We start from the raw sequence: 20,736 nt of genomic DNA, 5'->3' as shown, positions 1-20,736 counted from the left end.
AGACTGTCATGAATTGGTGTGTAGATTGTCTAAAGTGTATTAGACATAACAAAAGTTTGCTACAACGTTCATGAGTGCTTATGAACTTGATTTGAGCATTGGAATAAACTCACGCTTGCTGGAATCACTTCATGGAATTTATCACGAGTGTTCGCAAGACGGTAATATCATATGGTCTTAAAACCTAGATATATGGTTTATTGTTTGCTACTTGGTTGTGCATTGATAATGCGTAAACGCATCAGTAACTTGATGTTATAAAACTCATTGTTGTGTATGATTTGTTTAGTAGATAGTAAATGCATATAAGTCGAAGTTTATCTGTTTCTTTTATCCTAAGAGGGTAAAAGTGATATCAGGGCCCATCGATGATTTGATTTGACTTATGTGTCGGGCCCGGTCAGGACTGAATTGATGTGTTCAATTAAGTTCTATGTCAAACAAATCTGAGATCGAGAAACAAACTGCTGAACAATAAGTATGACTATGTTCCATGTAATTGTCCGCACGATATCTAGAACAGAGGATTATACGATCCCTTATCTAAAGGACAGGTTACTGATAAGATCAGAGTTCGACAACGTCTTTGAGAGCTACGATTGCTAATCGGATGGTGCTTGCATTTGTAGTTACTAGACTTATCCAAGTGGGAGACTGTTGGAGTAGTGTCTAAGCCCGTAACTATATTTGGTAAGTACTTGACCCGGTTGTGCATGGTCCTTTTGGGTTGCCTTCACCATATCAACTTGACATGGTGATTTATGGAGAGAGAGAGAAGATATTATGGTTTATTAATATATTATGAGAATAATATATTAAAGGAATAATCATATTATTTAATTAATATTAGTCATAAATTAATTAAGAATCAATTTGGTGACTAAAAGAGATTAATTGAATAAAGGGGACTTAAACTGTCAAATGTGTGATAGTTGTATTTTGGGCTGGGAAACCTGATGGATTAAAGGGGTGAACGAAATTATGACGGGAGCCTATCATATTTTCGTCCATGGTCTGGATTCCAGAAGGTTCCATGGGCTGCTTAGGGTTTAAGTTGTCCATTAGGGTTTTGACTGAAACCCTAGCTGCTCACAGTATAAATAGAACCCCTAGGCTACAGAAATCGGCCACTACTTCTCTAAGAATCCTAGAGCCGATTTTGTGTGCCTCCTCCCTCTCTCATATACTACCCTCTTGCTAGTTGGTGTTTGTAAGTCATTAGAGGAGTGACACTTGTGACTCTAAGCATCAAAGACAAGAATATTCAAGCAAGCAAACAAGAGGTAATATTCTGGATCTGATTTGTTTCTTATAATTTTGAATTATTATCATTAGATCTAGGGTTTATAAGTCTTGGATGATTGCATGTACAATTAGTGAAACCTAGATCCAAGCATTAGGGTTTGCATGTGCACATAGGAAAGTTCTTATGGCTCAAACCCATCACCTTTGATGGCTTGAAGAATAAGAAGAAGAAGAAGAAGAAGAAGAAGAAGAAAAAGAAGAAAAAGAAGAAGAAAGTGTTCTAATGTGTTAATCCAGGAAGCAAGCTGCATCATCATTCTCTTGTGCATTCTCTGGACGTTTGTAAGTGCCCAAGATCCAATCTTTTTGTTACTTGCTTCTATATCTAGGCCTTTTGTCCCTTGATCTTCATGGTTTGAATGGATTCCATAAAGTTGGCAACTTTATGGATCCTTGTAGTCATTTTAGTGTTATATGTTACAGATCTGAGTATCCTTGGAGTTTTGGTCCCATGCACAAGCTTTGAGTACACATTTGCCATGTTTTTGACCTAAAATAGAAGGGACATGCATTAGACATGCTTTTCCATAAAGCTACATTTTTTATGGTCCATTAGGTTTAGGAAACCCTTCTAGAAACTTTGGAGGAGTAACTATAGTGATTAAGTGCTTATTGGGTGTTTGCATGCCTTGAGTTGTCTTTAAGGACTTAGGGTTTGAGATCTTGACTTATTGAGATGTATTAATGGATAAAGTTGGAAAATTTATCCATCAAGACCGTGGGGAGGACCAGATATGAGCTTTGGAATTCTTGGAATTGTTGGAAAACAACCTAATATGTTAAGTTGTTCAGACCAATCCCCATGACGTGACCTTTAGGCAGTCATGGCATGGCGACTGTGTAAGGGCTCGACTGTTTTGTCTTTACGTTGCCACGACGTGGACAATTCAAGGTCATGACGTTGCGATTTGCTGAGATGATTTTTGGGTTGTTGACCTTGAGGATTGACCTTTGACCGTTGACTTGTTGACCTATGTCGGATTTAGGTCAAGATTTCTGGATTTAGTGTGTAGACTAAGGTTGGACCTTTTATTCTTTGATAAGAGTGTTGTAGCATCTGTTGCGGGGCGTTGAGTTGTGGCTTAGCTGATCTAGCGAGTGACGTGAGTCTTCTCATTATACTGTGTAAGATGCTAGTTGTCTTTGTGACTCTTGCATGTGCATGTTGGGCTAGGCCCATTGATATATTGGGTTGGACCAATTGGTATGCACGTTGGGCTAGGCCCATTTGCATGTTGGTATGGGATCATGGATATGTTGGGTTAGGCCCATTGATTTGTTGGGTTGAGCCCATGTACATGTCGGGTTGGGCCCATTTGTATGTCGGGATGGGCCCGTTGTATGGTATGCTGGATTTTGGGAAACTCACTAAGCTTTGTGCTTACGATTTGTGGTTTAAACATTTTTCAGGTACTTCCAATTCCAAAAGGAAAGGCCCGACATGATCGCACTGCATCCCCCGAGAGTTTATTCCGCATTGGCTATTTGTGATTTTTACTCTGATGTTTTGAGAATACTATTACTTTTAATATCTTTTGGAACAAATGAATGAATGTTGGATTGATTAAAAATGAAATTTTTACTTGGTATTTTTGAGACGTTAACAAGTTGATATCAGAGCCTTGGTTTGAAGGATTCGGGCACACTCACGAGTATGTCTGAACTCAAACTAAGGAATTGGTAATCTTTTTGAAAGAAAATAAAATTTTCGAAAAATAATTTTACAAATAAAGGGGTGTGATGCGTGCAATCACCCGAGCTCAAGTAAGTGATTCCCAGAATACTCATACATGTTGTTATGTTGTATGATTTGCATGCTAGAAGTTAGCATAAGGACATGTTCAGGGTTGCATGCTAGAATGCCTGTTAGGAAGGATACATGTTGATGTTTTGTGGCTTTTGAGTGTTACTGCATGAATGTTGCTTCCTTTGTGCTTTATGGGACTCTTATTTATATGATTTAACTATTAATTGAATATGTTGAGTTACATGCTGCAAAGGTTAAATAATTTTAGAATGATTGATTCAGCCATATTGTGTAGCTCTCGTTTGAGTCTAACCGTTGAAAGGTTGGGTATTTTAATCGAAAGATTATTTGAATTTTGTTGCATGAAGTTGTATTCATGAAGTAGTTAGCTGACATTAGAAGGAGTTCTTCAGCAGCTGATGGCAGGGTGGGGTGGGGATCATAGGAGAGCCTAGGAGGTGCTTTAGTGGGAATAGTATGCTATTTAGCGGGTTTTGGGAATACCGATTTGAGAAGGTGACTTAGAGGATTCAGGATCATTCTTGAGGAAAGTATGGATAGGTGTGGAAGGTAGTATTGGGCCCATACTACTGAAAGCATAGGATTTGTACTTGAGTCAAGGAAAGTCGCAAGGATTCTAAGCAGCCTATAAAATGAGGATTCTTTAGGTATGTTCAAATCATTGTATGGATTGCTTTTCAATATGGTTATGAGCACTCGTGGAGGAGAGTCTGGTTCCAGTTCAGGTTCAGGATATGGTGTTGGGCCTATGGATGAGAGGATTTGCGAGTTTGTTTCATCTGAGATCACTTGCGGTATTTTGGATGTGGTTCCTGTGATGTTTGGTACCATCAAGGACAACATTTTTGATCTATAAAAGGTCGAAGACGAAGCGTTGAGGATGTGAAAAAGGAGATAAGGGTATTGCCAACTTAATCAGAAGCTAATTTTGGTTATAGGGGTTGTTTATATGTTTATTTATGAAGTATTGTGGATTCTTTTTAATAACGCCTGTTGGTTTTTTATGGTTATTTTTGTAGGATTTCAAGAAGAAACAGGAAGAGTTGCAAGCTAGGGAAGGATATTTTTTGGAAAAAGCCAATGTACTAGAGGTATCTTCCTTACCCATATGTTGTGTTGCAAGACCTGTCTTGGCTGGGCCTTGCCTGTGATGAAGTTTGGAGAACCCCTCCAATCCTCTTTCTCCTAAATTAGAGTTAGTTTCATAACGGATCAGGTTTTAGCTTCAAAGTCTGTATGATTTGTCATGGTTTTGATATATGACAAGTATACTAGAAAATTTTTGTTATATGAGAAGCTTCGTTTCCCACTACGAACACATAAAAAAGGAGTTTATAAAGCAATTATATGCGATATTTTGTCCACTGTTCCTATAACATGCATATTCTCTAAATTACTTTTCTGTATATTTTTATTTATTATTATTTAATTGATATTGTAACGCCCGTAGATCCGGGCTAGTCAATTTAGAGACAATAAGCATAAAAAAATGACTTTTTGATGGAAGATTAATTAGAAGGATTAATCTTAACCAAGTTGTAGTATATGTCTCGAGGTTTCCGAAAATATAAAGAACGCCGAAATCCGAGTTATAACGAAGAAGTTATGACCTGTCGAAGTTTCGCGACAAACCGACACGGGGCCGAATGTCGTAAAAAGTGAGTTTTTGATAAACTACTTTTTGGCCTTAGTGATCTAAACAAAACTTGTAGTGTTCGTTAAACCGAGAGTAAGTATAAAAAGAACGTCCAAATCTGACTTGATTATGGAAAAATGTTTGATTTTATGCTCATTTATAGCAATGTACTTTATAAAAATAAGTTTTTATGACATTTTAAGATGGTTTCTGGAAATATATTTTATTCTTTTCTCATTTATAGCAACGTACTTTATAAAAATAAGTTTTTATGACATTTAAAGATGGATTCTGGAAAAATGTTTGATTCTATGCTTATTTATAGCTGCATACTTCATAAATTAGTTTTTATGACATTTTAAGATTGTTTTTGGAAAAATGTTTGATTTTATGCTCATTTTATGCATTGTACTTTATAAAAATAAGTTTTTATGACATTTTAAGATGGTTTTTGGAAAAATGTTTGATTTTATGCTCATTTATAGCAGCGTACTTTTTAAAAATTGGTTTTTATGACATTTTAAGATGTTTTCCGGAAAAATGTTTTATCTTATGCTCATTTATAGCAGTATGCTTTATAAAAATTAGTTTTTATGACATTTAAAGATGGATTCTAAAAAAATGTTTGATTTTATGCTCATTTATAGCAGTATACTTTATAAAAATTAATTTTTATGACATTTTAAGATGGTTTCTGAAAAAATGGTTGGTTCTATGCTCATTTATAGCAGTATACTTTATAAAAATTAGTTTTTATGACATTTAAAGATGGTTTCTAGAAAAATGTTTGATGTTATGCTCATTTATAACAGCGTACTTTATAAAATTTAGTTTTTTTGACATTTAAAGATGGATTCTGCAAAAATGTTTGCTTTTATGGTCATTTATAGCAGTGTAAATTATAAAAATTAGTTTTTATGACATTTAAAGATGGATTCTGGATAAATGTTTGATTTTATGCTCATTTATAGCAATGTACTTTATAAAAATTAGTTTTTTTTTATCACATTTAAAGATGGATACTGGAAAAATGTTTGATTTTATGCTTATTCATAGTAGCATATACTTTATAAATTAGTTTTTATGACATTTTAAGATGGTTTTTGGAAAAATGTTTGATTTTATGATCGTTTAAATGTACTTTATAACAATTATTTTTTATGCCATTTGTAAAGATGCAAGTTTATTGAATATCATTTGTAACGTCAAGTTTATTAAATATCATTTGTAACGTGCAAATTTATTCAATCCATCAGTGTACCGGCTTCCCGTTCAATGTATAAAAAAAAACATTTCCTTTAAACTACTGAGCATTCAAACCCGTGCCAATGGCGTGGGTGACCTTCATCTAGTTTACAAGATATTTATCTTTCCTTTTTTCTAAGGAGGGGAATGTGTAAGAGTAAGACAAAGACAGGGCAGAATCGTGATGGACTGTGGTCAGGGCTTCCCTATGATGTGCTTTTTTTAATCATGATGCAAATAGGAGTTGTTGATTTTGTTCCATTCAATGGAGTTTTCAAGTCATGGTGATTACTCGCTCTCTCTAATAAGAACAAGTTTAAGGAGTCGAGACCACCGATGTCGATATGGATTGGTGTTTTTAGGGATGATTGGTGCTACTTTGAGGACTCATCTAATAGAACAAAGACGATTAAAATAAGGCTTCCCCATTCTTCTGGCAGGACTTTAGTCGGATTAACTCGTGGTTACCTGATCTTATTTGGTCGGATGACCCGTCACTTTTGGCTTGTGAATCCTATCACAAGACACGGACTTTATTTCCCTTCTTTTTGTCTTTTTACCTTTAATGTTAGGGTGGGTGTTTGTTGTGGGAAAGAGTTACACCACTAAAATATGGTTTTCTATAACGGGTAAAGGTAAAGGTAAAAGCAAAGTAGCATGGATTCATCTCATCTCCGATCAAGAATTCGTTGATTTACATGTTTTCAATGGGAAGATATATGCCATAAACTGCTCTTATGAAGTATATGAACTGAGGCTTAATCCAATAACCCCGAAAGCAAAGTTACTCAAAACCAAGAATGATCCGTGCAGCTTGTCGAGTTGGAGGATTTTAAGCGCAGGTGAGAACTTTTATGTGGTGGGTTTTCATGGCTTTGCATAGCGTCTTGAAGGTTCTCACCTGCGCTTAAAATCCTCCAACCCGAGAACTTTTAGGTGGTTTAGGGTTATGTAACCAAGAACTTCACCCTATCTTAGCTTTGCTACACCTATTGGAAATCCAAAAGAAAAGATTTCCTAAGCAATGTAAAAATCCGGCTCACACTTCACACAAAGGATAATCATATGTGATAAGTATCCAGAATGAAGCACATTCATTCCACAATGAATGCTTAATTCCATTCATTATACCAACCAAACATGATTTTTTCTTTCCACCATATAATGTTTTATTTTTCTTGGAACGACAAATCTAATCTAATCTTAAACTAATCATGAGTTCACCTATGTCTCAGACAAGACTTGAACCTTCGACCTTAAAGAAAAAAAGGACAACACCTGATACCGTTGGGCTAGAAGCCCTTTGGTTACTAGATGCCAAACACTACCTTTAAACTTGCGCATTATACTTCATAATGCTTTAATCATATATATGATTTCAACTCCAAGATTGTCAAATGATTATTTAACTTAAAATTTTCATTTGAATCAAGTCCAACATAAAATTTTAAACTCTTATAACCAAAAGAACAAGTAACAACTGCAACAGTATTTATACTAAAAATAGCTCAAGCATTAAATTCAAAAAACAAGTATAAGATGTGTGGAGTCACATAAACTATATATGAAAATGTTACTCCCATAGTCCCATTTCAGCTTCTAGACATAATGAAAATAGGAACAAAATGAAAAAACTAATTAAAGATAAATGCAGATTATTTACCAAGGCTTTATAGCAAACACCCGGCCCAATCCAAGAGATAAAAACATAGGTATTCCTGAAAATAGTGTCAAATCACCATAATATCAACTAAAAACATACATATCAACTTATAATTCAAGTGCATGCAAGATCATACATAGTCCATAGATGGTGTGATGCATGCATGTATGTGGCTCATAATATAAAGAGGATAGCCTCCAACACTACGACACACATGGCCATAATAAAAGCACCCTTGAAACACATCATCGCTAGTTGATGCTGCCCATCTCGCAGCAAAATTTGCGCTGTCAAAACCACAACTATGATCACTAGCGCGTACATCAAATTTTGGGACATCTCTGCTATCCTCTAGTCTCTACACACAAAATTAAAACAGAACAGGAGGATATATATATATATATATATATATATATATATATATATATATATATATATATATATATATATATATATATATATATATATATATATATATATATATATATAAGAAAGAATAAATCATGATTTTCGGATTCGAATAGATCTCAAATTTATGAAACATGCAAAATAAATAAATACTAAAGGTCAACAGCCAACAAAAGTAAAAGTGTTGAAATATACCAGAAATATCATAATCTCATTTTTGAAAGAAGGATTTATAATGGAAAAAAGAAACTAATTTAATTTGTTTGAATATGCAGGACGGATCGTTTTGTCAAGAAAATAATAAATGGTGAATGGTGTATAAAGAAACGAAGTTGGAGGACTAAGGTTGTAGAAATGGATCGTTTTGTTTAAATTTTCTTCCTGAGTTAATTTATCTCTGTGTAACAAATGAGTAGCCAATAGTTGTTTTATAAATCTTTTTGTTGAAAAGTTCTTCTATATCATCTGGTTTACATTTGGATTGTAAAATAGTTTTATGAAATTGTAAAGAAAGTTTTCATCTAAAGTGAGGATTTAAAAGAAATCATATATAGCGACACAGTTTTAAAAAAACGTATCTGGCATGCTTCATCAATTATCATTCCTGAAGGTTTTTTAATACATTTTGAGCTACGAAATCAACAACAAAAGGTAATAAAATCAGCTAGCATAAACGTAACACCTGGTGCATGATATTGAAAAGTTTGTTTCGGTGCACAAACTAACAATCAAGTTATCTTCAACATAAAACAAAATGATAAACGATTCACTTGAAGAAAAAAGATTATAAAACCTCCAAACAGTTATTCTAATCTGAATCTCACTAAAATTGTCTACATAAGCATCAATTGATTGGACAATAAAAGAGATAGATAATGTGAAAATTAGGGATACCTTGGAGCAAAGAATGTTGCGGCGACTTCTGAGTGAGGAAGGGATATTGTAGCTAGACAATGAGAAACGAAGTTAGGGTTTTATGATCTTATAGAAATTCAGAAGGCATTTCCTCAGTACGCTATATAAATTTCAGCTTTATTTTTGCCACCATTTTGGTGAAGCATTTCCTCGGTTTACTCCGTATCAGTTTTGCAGGTTTCTGATTGCCATTTTTGTGATATGATTCGTACCACACCTTTGAACGCATTTTCTTTCTCAGTACTCGTTTGCTGTTCAGTTATACTGCTCACACACACAATGCGAAACATGAAATGAACACACAAAAAAGCTTGACTGACGATTGATAACTATTTTGTTTAATCCTAACCATCATCGTCCAAAAATTAATGAATAACTAAAAGAAAAATGCAACCTTATCCGTTGATACCAAACAAAAGATTTAGAGTAAATTACTGAAATCGTCCCCATGGTTTGCTCAAAATTACACGTTTGGTCCCTAACCTTTTTTTTGCACTCGGATCGTCCCTGTGGTTTGATTTTGTTACGTTTTTCATCCCTATGGTTTGGTCAAAATTTCAACTTTGGTCCTTAACTTTATGTATGTAAGGGATGCAAAATGTAGCAAAATCAAACCATAGGGATCATCCGAGTGCAAAAGAAAATTAGGGACCAAACGTGCAATTTTGACCAAACCATAGGGACGATTTTAGTAATTTACTCAAAGATTTATTATATTAGTTTTGTATATGTTAAAATTATTAAAAAATTTAGTTATTGTTATATTAATGTTTCACGATCGAAACGGTTAGATAATGCATCTGATAAAATTTTGGATTTTTTTTTTAAAACCGGGCCGTGAATAAAAGACATATTCAATATCATAAAAAACATTAAGCTTATGTTATTTTACATATAAAACTCAAAAGATAATAAATTGGTTCCATTTCTTAACCAATAACCAATTTATTTGTAGAAAACTTAATATTTAGGAACAACATAAATATTCTTATAATGAAAGAGTTGATCCATACACAATAATATTTTTTCATACATAACGGTTTATGTTTTAAAATATTGTATCATACAATCCTGTAAAGCATAATTTGTTGTGTACGGAGAAAAAAGTGTTGCGTACGAATAACTTTCTATAATGAAATATTGATTTTTTTATACACCTCAAAATGTAATTTTTTTATTCACTAATATAATTATGTTAATTTACTTTTGTACAATCTATATGTTTATACATTTGTAACTTTTATATCAAATTGTAATAAATAGATGATTATATTTGTTGTTAACACCTTACAACACTATAAATTAATACTATAAATTAATAAGATCATGTATGTTTTTTCTCTAAACATAGAAATACTTTTGTCATGATAATTTATATTAAGTTTAATGAACACAACTACTAATTATTGTAATCGATATATACTATTTGAATAAAACTTTTGGAAATATTATATACGTATATAATTGTGTGCACACTTGTATGTAATATGTGTATATTGGTATTCATATATATAATTGTGTGTTATAAAAGCATATTATTGTCTATCAGTTAACTATTTTATTTTTTGTTAATTTAGATAACAAATTACTTTGCTAATTAGATATGTAAACTCAAAAAATGTTTATTTTGATCGTTTGGTAACCAAGATTTTATATATCAACTCACCGTGTGCATAAATTTGAGTTTAAGTCCCCGAGTTCAACTTAATAATAGAAAAAAATTGATAGAAGTGAAAAAAAATATTGTCTCTGAGTTTTATTAATTATGAAAACGGAAGAAGAGAGATTTTCCGTTCAATTTGTAAGGTTTGAAGCGAAATGAACAAAATATTTAATTTTATTTTCGCTTATCTCCAATTCGGAAACACAAAGTCCAAAAATATATATATTTAAAATGTGTTTGGATGGAAAAAGATAAAAGTTGCTTTTCAAAAGGCACAAAAGTCCCAAAAGTCAGATTTTGTGACTTTTAGAATCAACATTTTTTCCTTTGTCCAAAAGTTGTTTTCAAAAGATTTTTTTAATTTTTCAAACATATTTTTAATTTTTTTTGACTTTTTAGAAAAGTAAAAAGTTCAAAAGTCGTTTTAAAACAATCCCAAACACCAATACAATTTTCTTTCGCTTTCTTTCTCTTGTTTCTTTTCCTTACTTTCCTTCCTTTGTTTTTCTTTTGTTTTCTAAAACTTGGAAACAAGCTACTTAATTCAATAAAAAAAAATAGTGAATGGTTGGTGGTGGTTGCGATCATGGCGTTGTTTCTAAAATTTTACATGACTTGCAATATATAAGCATTAAGTTGTGAGTAAATCCGACTTTAATCAAAGTTTTAATTTGTGCAAAAATACACTAAAAATTATATTACTTTTCATGACTGTTTTTATGAAACTAAATTAAGGCAAAGGACATTTTGCACCAAATTTTGTTGTACCTGAGAGTGTGACACCTATTTAAAACTACGGTGTTCCCCTTAACTTTTTTTATTGTTAATTGGTCGATTTAAATCTTACTGTACATTATTTATTGCCTTATTTATATGTTGTCATATATCTTGATGGTAACTTAATTGTTTCATGCATGAAAATGAAAATGTTTTTTATTTAATCTATGAATAATTGAGTATCTAGATGTCAATATTACATTATGCACATGCATACGAGATATCAAAGTAAAAGTTGTCCCATTGTGTTTCATCTTTTTGGAAGAGACAAGAAATTACAAATTTTACTCACTGAAATCAGTTTCAGTTTCGTTTCAATCTACATCTACATCTACATCTTCTGATAAATAAAACCTGAAAATTACACGTGTTAATTATTTAGAATGTCTCTTTGACACGTGATATTTTTCTATGGTTTTTATTATTTCTTTTTTTTTTGTAATAAATCAAATTCAATTCAAATTTTGAAAATACAAAATCATATCCTAATAACATTATTATGTTTATTTTGCTTAACAAATTAATTCATAATTATTTACAATCGACAATATCTTGTTTTTTTTTTTTTACATTTATTATTTTTTTTATCTATATAAAAGTTTTAAATATACCGACCGTAGTTTTCACGGGTTATAACTTAGTGCGTGATAGACAATACAGTGCCCTTCTAATGAGGCCATATGTCTCAAATTATGATCATAATAGTTACTTATGTATTGTCTACCTAATACTTAGGCCACAAGGAGTGGAGGCTCTATGAGCCTCGCTAAGAGTCACTAAGATTTTGGAACAACGCCCCCTAACCCTCGCTAGGGGAGTCGCTAAAAATACATCGCTACAGGTTTAGCGAGAAGAAAGAGAAAGGCTTGCAATGATTTGAAGGCTGTGATTGGTTACTTTTTTTTTCCGAAATAAAAATAACACTAACATTAGATGCTACCACTCCCTGCATTTTTGCTACCATTCTTTTCATCCTATATGGTTCAAAAAAATCCTATGTAGCAAGGTGCTAGGAGTGTTACCACTTCCTCTAGTCTTAGTAGCCGGTAGCGGTTTCTTTTAAGGGAAGATGCAAAAAAATAACAACATACTTTCATTGTGTACTTCCCTTTTTTTTTCTTATCGAGCACGTTGGCTAGTAACATCCCAAAAGAATAATGAATATACTAAGGTGGTGTTTGTTTTTTGTCTGCAGATCTGCGTGGTCTCTTCTGTCTGCGCCGCGCAGACCACGCGCAGACATTAACATTGGCAGACTGTTTGTTTTTTTGAAGACTGCAGACCTAAAAATGTCTGCGCGCCCTCTTCTTGGCGCAGATGTGGACCATAGTCTTCTAACATCTTCAGACATCTTCTAGCTTTAAAAAAACACATATATCTTCATTTTTTTTAAGTTTTTTTTTTATTTATATTTTTTCCAACTTTTTTAATGATAAATAATTTGAAAAAAAAATTACAAAACTTAAAAAAAAAAAAAAAAACGTTCGACGATACAAACATGATATTTTTGACAAATTTATAAATAAAGTTTTATTACAATAATAATCGTTGAAATTGTTTATATAAATATGAAAAAAAAATCATAATATATTCTTATATTTTTTTGTCAAATTTTGTAAAACATTATTTAATACAGTATCGTCAATTTCCCGAGAAAATATTTATGGTACGTTTTTAATGGATTTAATTTAAAAAATCGAAGTTTATTTCCATCCATTTATGTATCAAATTCTTTGATCCCTAATTATAATGTTTAATTATAACTTTGCAACCAAAGTTGTTGGTTTTTATCAAATATATACGTTAATTCATACCATTTTTATTTTTATTTTTATTTTTATACAATAATAGATAAAAGTTGATCTAGATTTGTTAATTATTTATAACAAAGTCATAAAAATATTAAAAAATCACTTTGAAGTTTAAAAAATTAAGTTCATTTAGATTTCAGTTTATTTTAGTAGCCCGCAGATGTTAAAAAAACAAACAGTCTTCTTTTTTCAGACTGCAGACGTTTGGTCCACCTCTTCTACTACAGAGGTCTACAGATGTGGTCCGCAGACTGCAGACATTTTATATCAGAAAAAACAAACAGCACCTAAAGTGAAAGAGAAACTTGGCATCAAGGGTTTAAAATGAGAGTTTCTCGAGCCTAATGTTATTTGTTTGGAAATTAGATGAGCCTCATGAGAAATCCTTCAAATTTGAAGGAGCCATTTTTTCAACTGGTAATTGGCTGATGAAATGGTCAGGTTTACCTTCATTTATGCATAATCAGTAATATTATTAGACATAGAGATAGTGATAGCATGTTAGACGTACTCATTCCAACTTAAACCCTTGAGATATTTTGTAAATCAAGTTTTACAAAGATAGGTGATGGAAGCGATGTGGCTAATAATAACAAGCCAACAACAATTTAAAAAAAAATAATAATAAAAGGTAGGAATGAGAGTAAAATGATAAATTGGCAAGGGACTTACCAAATTCTATTCGACATTGTTAAGTTGAGGGACTTGATCCAACACAAAACCCTATTATAAGGGTCATTTATTACAAAAGATACATTTGGTGACCAAAAACAAAGAGAATGATAAACCACATAAACGATTTTTAAAGTTTACTCTTCAAATAATGATAATAAAAGTAAGAATTTTTTGTCCCATCTAAAAAAGGCAAAACAAGGACTCAGTTTCTCGTTTGTGTAAAAGACGCAAATGCCCTCCTCATCTCAATGATCATTTTTTCTTACAATTCTTTATGTGCTTGCAAATATGACTATTTTGAATTTTTGATACTACAAATCAGAAAATCATAACCATAAATCATTTTTTTTTTTTTTGCAAAAAGAAGATTCAAAGTTTGTGGTTGTACTATAATGGTGCAATCGTGTCTCGACTTCGGAATTGTCCCTTCCATGCAATCCAAGCATTCTTGACTTCATCCAACTGGGAATCAGGGATTCCAGTGTTTCTATCTAACAACTCAACCCATTCCTTCCATGGAGGTCTAGAAGGATCCAAGAACTCTGAAACTTGAGGCAACATGATTGATTTGTAGAAATCATCAACATCCTTCAGTATTTCTTCAGATTCAACCAAAGTCACAATCTCAGGCCTCGTACCAATATGCGTTCTCATCGAAAAATTGTTCGATCTTAAAAACAATACTTCAGATGGAGCAATGGGTACCACAATACGAGAGAATTTGTTCAGTGAAAGGGTAATTACGTCTTTTCGAAGCAGCCCACGCTTCACTGCAACAGCTGTCCCCACCATTTTGCGGATCTGAATATAATTAACAATGTTAAATTATTTTTTATTTAAATTTGTTTTACATGAGAAACGATTCACTTACTTGATGCAGCATGAATGATTCCCCACAAATCGAGATCTCAACATATCTTGCTCCGAATAATTGTTCCAATTTTCCACATGAACATTGGAAAATTCTTCTGAAATGGGAAGCGCTTATTCTATCTTTATCATCAGGTTCATGTAGCCATTTGGCAAGAATGGGTATAGGTACATCCTTCAAAGTATCCACATTTGCATCTGATTCATCAATCGTTTCATCTGTCTCAACAGCTTCTTCTCCATCAGATGATTCTTCCTCGTCGTTTTTCTCAAGAATGGCTTGGGGTGGCTCAATTGACGATTTTGCCCTTCTATCGGCGATACGCCCACTGTTAGGAGATCGTTTTGCAGAATACTTTTTTCTATAATTTTTTCGGATTGTATAGTTATGGAAAGGATGTTCTCCCTGCAATAACCCGTTGGGAATCCATTAAATATCATACCAAATTGTGTAAACATAGAAGTGGATGAAAAAGTGAAAGTATACCTCAAAAGAATTAAGTATAGTATTGAAGTCTGATAAGTGATGTTCCATTTCTGATGTGCTTAAGTTACTAGTGACCCCAATGACTTCAACAGGAAGGAGGTAACTATATTTCCGTATATTACATTCCCTTCTAGCATCAAAACTCCTGAAAACATAGTCACCAGAAATCCCCTTAAGTCCTAGCTTTTTACAAAGGTAGAATCATATATTTCTGACCTCTGTGAAGGTAGAATGCTGAAAACTCTGATATTTTGGGGAAGATATGTATTGACAAGATTTGCAAGTGCCACCCCGTAGGGGTCACCAGTCCAGGCGTATTCGGGGATTTCCATTTTAAGGGATATCATGGTTGATAAGGAATGAACCTAGAATGTCACCAAAAACAGATTGTAAATTTGTAATGAATAAAGGAAGTCAAAAGAAAAAGAATAACTTAAATTAAACTTACTCCTTTATCGGTTCGGCTACTTCTAGCCCATGCTATCTTTTGCAAATCCCCCAAGTTACTGTCACGAATCCCACCTGCTTTATAAATGGCTGTTTCCAGCTCTTTCTCCACAGCTATATCATGCAAATGGTAATAATACTTAGCTAAAGAGCACTTAAGAGTAAAGAGCAACCAACTACTTTTCAGAAAGCCAAGATTATATGTGTTCAGTCATTTTATTCAACAATTTAGATGGTTACAATGTCAGATTGGCATACAATTGGACGAAATTGGTATCCCAATTTCCAAGTTCCCGACGTTAACCACCACCGCGGCAGATTCCGGTCAGAAAAACGGGAAACCTACAAAGAGAAGAGGCACTCCGTTCATCAACATCGGAGGAATGTGTTGGTGGTGGTAAGACTCTCCCATTAGCAAATAACATCCGGCCATCATTGTTGCGATTATCATCCAAATTCAAATCCATCAGAGCATCACCATCGAAGAGTGCCTCCACCCCAAACCTCCGTTCAACTTCCAGAAACTCCCCAAGTGAAGAAGGCTTTGTAGCCACGCCGCTGCACAACCACCACCAGTTCCTCCTTTTCACCCTCTTCCGACGCCTTTCCGCCACCAAGTCCGCCGTCGTGTCATTGTTCCTCCTCCGTCGTCCTACGAAGCTTCTACTGTTAGGAGTTGATCCGAGCGTTATAGTGGGCGTGCGGTCTCGACGCTGGGAGGGGGTTCTGAATGTGATGGCGGGAAACGCCGACGTCACGCCCATTAGAGTTCCTAAGGTGGTGCTACGGTCATGGAAAAACGACCCAGTTGATTCGGTGTCTAAATCAGAAGATGAAATTGAAGAGATCGTCGGCGATGAGGGTGGCGGAAGCAATTCGGTTGCCGGATGCAACATCATCATCCTCCGTGTCGTAATTCACACACCTAGATCGGCTTTGTCAGTCTGTCACACCCACACACACACTATTTCCATACACTACTCGTTATTTGAATCGAATAGGTTTTGGGAAAGCATGTGAATATACGCTTTCCCAAAAAGATAGAACTATAGTAGTATATAGTATTATATTTATATTTTTGACAAATAATGATAACCACCAAATTTATTCTAATTATGTTTTTAAATACACACCTTTTTCTGGTACCAAAGTCTACTCAAATTTATTTATTCCAATTATGGAGCTATCATCAATATCAAACGTCATAACAAGTTTATATTTTCAAATTATATAACTAAAATCAAAATAAATGATTAATATATGTGATTGATAAATAGTTTACTTTCAATATTATAATAAGTTATAAATTTGCAAATCTAGTTTATATCCTTATATGTGTCTTTTGTCTTTCACTATTACTTGGTGGCACATCTTTCTCATTCATGATTCAAACTATGATATACTAATCTTTCATCTTTCAAAAACAACCTTTCATCTTTCAAAAACAACTTACAAGTACTAATACACAATGTTCGAGGTGAAAGGAGAGAAAGAGTTGCACGAGAAGAGGAGAAGGAGAAGTGGCCAACAACTCCTTCACCATGGTGGGGTCTTCTGCCAGCGGAACCGTCCTAGGCATGTGGTGTTCCCCACGATGCCGCAACTCCACCTCAACAAGTTGTCGGTAGCCGATATAACGGATAATCTAAGTGGTTATTTAATATACTTTTATTGGCTTTGATAAGATGTTGGGTTTTACTCGGTTAGATTCAAACAGTTTATACAACAATTTAAAGCTTTTGATTCGGTATTATATAACTCTGAAATGTTTCTAAGTTTGGTAAGAAATTGGGTCATGCCTTAATTAAATTAAATCTAACTCAAATCAATCAACAACAAGTATGTGGAGCTTAACTCAATTAGATCTAGCTCAAATCAATCAAGAATCAAGTATGTGGAGAGCTCACACTTTTGCTACCAATGATAATTAGACCTTTTCATGCATCTAATAAAAAGTCTTGAGACATAAAGCCACTAAACGCATTATTTTTGTTTTATTTATTTTATTTTAAATGTACATGTTGCATCGCATTTAGACAAATAAATAAAAGCCAACCATCATTATATCACATACTATCGTGGTTAAAATAACTATTGGAAGAAGGAAGGGTTAAAGGAAATGTTAGATCTCAATTATTATTAATAATTTATATAAAATACTTTGTTAAAATAAAATAAAATGATAACTTTGATTTTGATATGAACATAAAAGCGTAATATGTTATTAATAGAAATTTTTGTGTTAAGTAAAATGATAACTTTGATTTTGATATGAACATAAAAGCATAATATGTTATTAATAGAAATTTTTGTGGTAAGTGAGTGTTTAAGAAAACCAAAATACAATAACGTATCCTTTTATGTTTATTAAATAACTATTATTTCTTATAAGATCCTCTTATTAAAAGCTTTAAGCTTTTGACGGTCTTTTAGACGAAGGGGGTACTTGTCATATGATTATGAAAAGAGGATAGGCTGGCGACATAGTCAAAAGTATGAGGTACTGAATTGTAAAATTAACAAGATAGAAGAAAACAAGTATTAGGAAGAGCATTTACTGGATATGGAGTCATCTTTTTGCATCTGCAATCCTGCAATCAAAATCCATATCAGATGTAAGGTACCAAAACAAAATCCCCACCAACAGAAACCCACACATACACTTACCACCGTTGAAAAACCGAGCAATTGAGTCCAAACTTAATAAAGAAACGGAAATTGGAAAATCAAAATCGACAGTAAAGGTGAACTGAATGTTGTTACCTCTGTAATCGGTGCCGACGTATCCGACGCGCATCACCACCTTCTTCTTCCGGTAAGGCTCCCATTTATATGGGTTGAGGTTATTGACGGAATGGCTCGGCGGCGGTGGAGGAGCTAGGGTTTCGAGAGTAGTGTCTGATGAAGGAGATGAGGTGGAGAAACCGAGGATTCTGATCGATTTGGTTTGATAATTAGGGATTGAGAACAGGAGTTTGGAGGAGTTTTGGCTATGAATAAGAGGGGAGAATGCAAACCGGAGGGAAGAGGTCGCCATTGGAGATGATAGAAGTGTGCGAGTGAATGAACAGACCACTGGTTTCCAGTGATGGCGCCTACTTTAAACAGTATACACTTATTGTCCCTTTATTTGTTAACATGATAGATTTGATCCATATGGATTGGCAATTCGACCTTAATATGTCGTAAGTTAGATTTCTACCCTATTGGACCCAAACTTTTAACTTTTTGAAATCCAAGAACTTTCTGGATTCGAATTTTATAAGAATTCTGCCACAGTTTACACCCAAGTTTTTTATTTGAAAATTAATGGATTATTATTATGCCAAGTTGCAAGACAAACAAACATGGAGAAATGTTTAATTATTTATAAAACATGGACAAACTGTTTTGAGAAAATAGCATGCATTTAACATAACAACATAATTTTTGTAATCATATTTAACAGATTCCTTATTTATAAAACTCAAAAAATAAATTCAAATAGCATGCATTTAACAGTAAAAAAAAAAACACTCTAATTACGAAGGAATGAATGTCTATATATAGAAATGCATGTGTACATATGATCTAATAGTTCTATTCAAGGTTTTCGGATTCTAGGTAGGATTGTTTTTGGGCTTGCAAGATCGGGATCGAGATCCTAAGATCCCACAAAATAATACATAATTTTAATTAACTAATTATTTTAAAAGATTAAAAATATCTCACATTATCAGTTTTTCCTTCAAAAACTATAAAAACTTCAAAACTTTACTCACAACACAAAATGATAAACGATAAATTGGTAAAGGATAAAAGACGTAAAGTGGTAAATTCATTTTTTTTCATTTGCAAAAAAAAAAAAAAAAAAAAAAAGAAAAAAACATAGAGAAATGTTGAATTATTTATAAAACAACAAAATAACTTGAACCCTAATGACCTTCTAGAATAAAAATTATAAGAATCAAGGTTACATACCTTTTGATTTGTTATAGTAAACAAATCAATTCAATTTTTCTTCAAAGGCTCTTGGAAGCAAGCACCAACGTGTCTTTGATGGTTCACACCCAAACTCTAGCAACTAAGGAAACTTGAAGAGGGAGGATAGGGGAGGTATATTTCGGCTATACTCTTGAGGAAACAAGTGGCCGGAAATATGAAGAGGTGAAAGCCTATTTGTAACTGATATGAAAACCCTAGATAACCCTTACTTAATTAAAATAATAGTATTTTAAATCAGGTAATTATTTGTTTCCTAATTATCTTCAAGGAATATTCTAGAGACCTTAGAATATTCCCCAAAACCATCCACCTCTGATGGGGAAGGTTTTGGAATCATTTTGTTCGACTATTGAACAATTACAATTAATCTCAAAATTAATTCTAATTAATTCTGATTAATTGTTAATTAAATAATACTATTTCTAATTAATATAGTATTATTATAGTATATTAATAAATCATTTATTGCTATTTATTAATCATATAATAAATCAACAAATCAATATCTCTCTCTAAAAGTCATCATATCCAATTATCAGGTTTGAGGGCAACCAAAAATGACTTTGTTAATAGTTTAAGTATATACCAAATTAGTTATTGGCTTAGACACCTAATCCAACATTAACATCCTTCCATACTTACTTCATCTTGTTAAATATTTTAAAAGAAATAAGGAAACCTTCAGACGATCTAGCTTCCTCGCTGCTCTAATATTCTCCCTAAAAATCGCACCTTCTGGCCACTTTAATCTTGATCTTTTGAAGTATTTTTCAGCACCATAGCCGTGATAGTTTTATTTTATTTACTTCTTTTTATAGTTTATTTTAGCATATTTTATTTTATTTTTAATTAGTCTTTCCTTTTCGTTATTTTATATTTATATCAGGTACTTTCTAGTTTTTGAGCTTTATTGCATATATTTAGAGGAATAGAATAGAGCGTGGATGGAGATTTGGAAGATAAACGGAGTTCGAGCGAATGATCGAGATTCTTAGGGCTTATCAAAGATAGTTGGATTGAAGACTAATGTCATTGGAGCTTACTTTGTATATTAAATGGGAGAAACTCTGGACTTGGTGGAT

General features: G+C 33.0%; 2 protein-coding genes and 1 long non-coding RNA gene across 3 annotated transcripts; all 3 read right to left on the bottom strand.

Moving 5' to 3' along the window:
* Positions 1 to 7,651: 7,651 nt before the first annotated feature.
* Positions 7,652 to 9,271, bottom strand: LOC145135530 (uncharacterized). Its single transcript, XR_013719875.1, has 2 exons — positions 8,920 to 9,271; positions 7,652 to 7,975 (listed from the first exon to the last, which is right to left on the bottom strand). It is a non-coding gene; the product is annotated as an uncharacterized LOC145135530 (long non-coding RNA).
* Positions 9,272 to 13,840: 4,569 nt separating this feature from the next.
* LOC145136968 (putative tRNA pseudouridine synthase) lies at positions 13,841 to 18,827 on the bottom strand. Its single transcript, XM_079071107.1, has 7 exons — positions 18,434 to 18,827; positions 18,229 to 18,261; positions 15,672 to 15,784; positions 15,440 to 15,588; positions 15,224 to 15,368; positions 14,738 to 15,142; positions 13,841 to 14,667 (listed from the first exon to the last, which is right to left on the bottom strand). Exons 1-7 carry the CDS (start codon positions 18,705 to 18,707, stop codon positions 14,254 to 14,256), a joined length of 1,533 nt encoding a protein of 510 aa, XP_078927233.1. The 5' UTR covers positions 18,708 to 18,827; the 3' UTR covers positions 13,841 to 14,253.
* On the bottom strand, positions 15,868 to 17,718 carry LOC145136969 (uncharacterized protein At3g17950-like). Its single transcript, XM_079071108.1, has one exon. The coding sequence runs from the start codon at positions 16,570 to 16,572 to the stop codon at positions 15,970 to 15,972; it is 603 nt and encodes a 200-aa protein (XP_078927234.1). The 5' UTR covers positions 16,573 to 17,718; the 3' UTR covers positions 15,868 to 15,969.
* Positions 18,828 to 20,736: the final 1,909 nt, after the last annotated feature.

The sequence above is a fragment of the Lactuca virosa genome, chromosome 9, assembly GCF_052849685.1.
Source record: "Lactuca virosa cultivar CGN04683 chromosome 9, Lactuca_virosa_CGN04683_v6, whole genome shotgun sequence".
In the NCBI taxonomy this organism is placed as follows: Eukaryota; Viridiplantae; Streptophyta; class Magnoliopsida; order Asterales; family Asteraceae; genus Lactuca; species Lactuca virosa.
The sequence above is the reverse complement of the archived record's forward strand: the minus strand, read 5'-3'. Positions and strand labels throughout refer to the sequence as shown.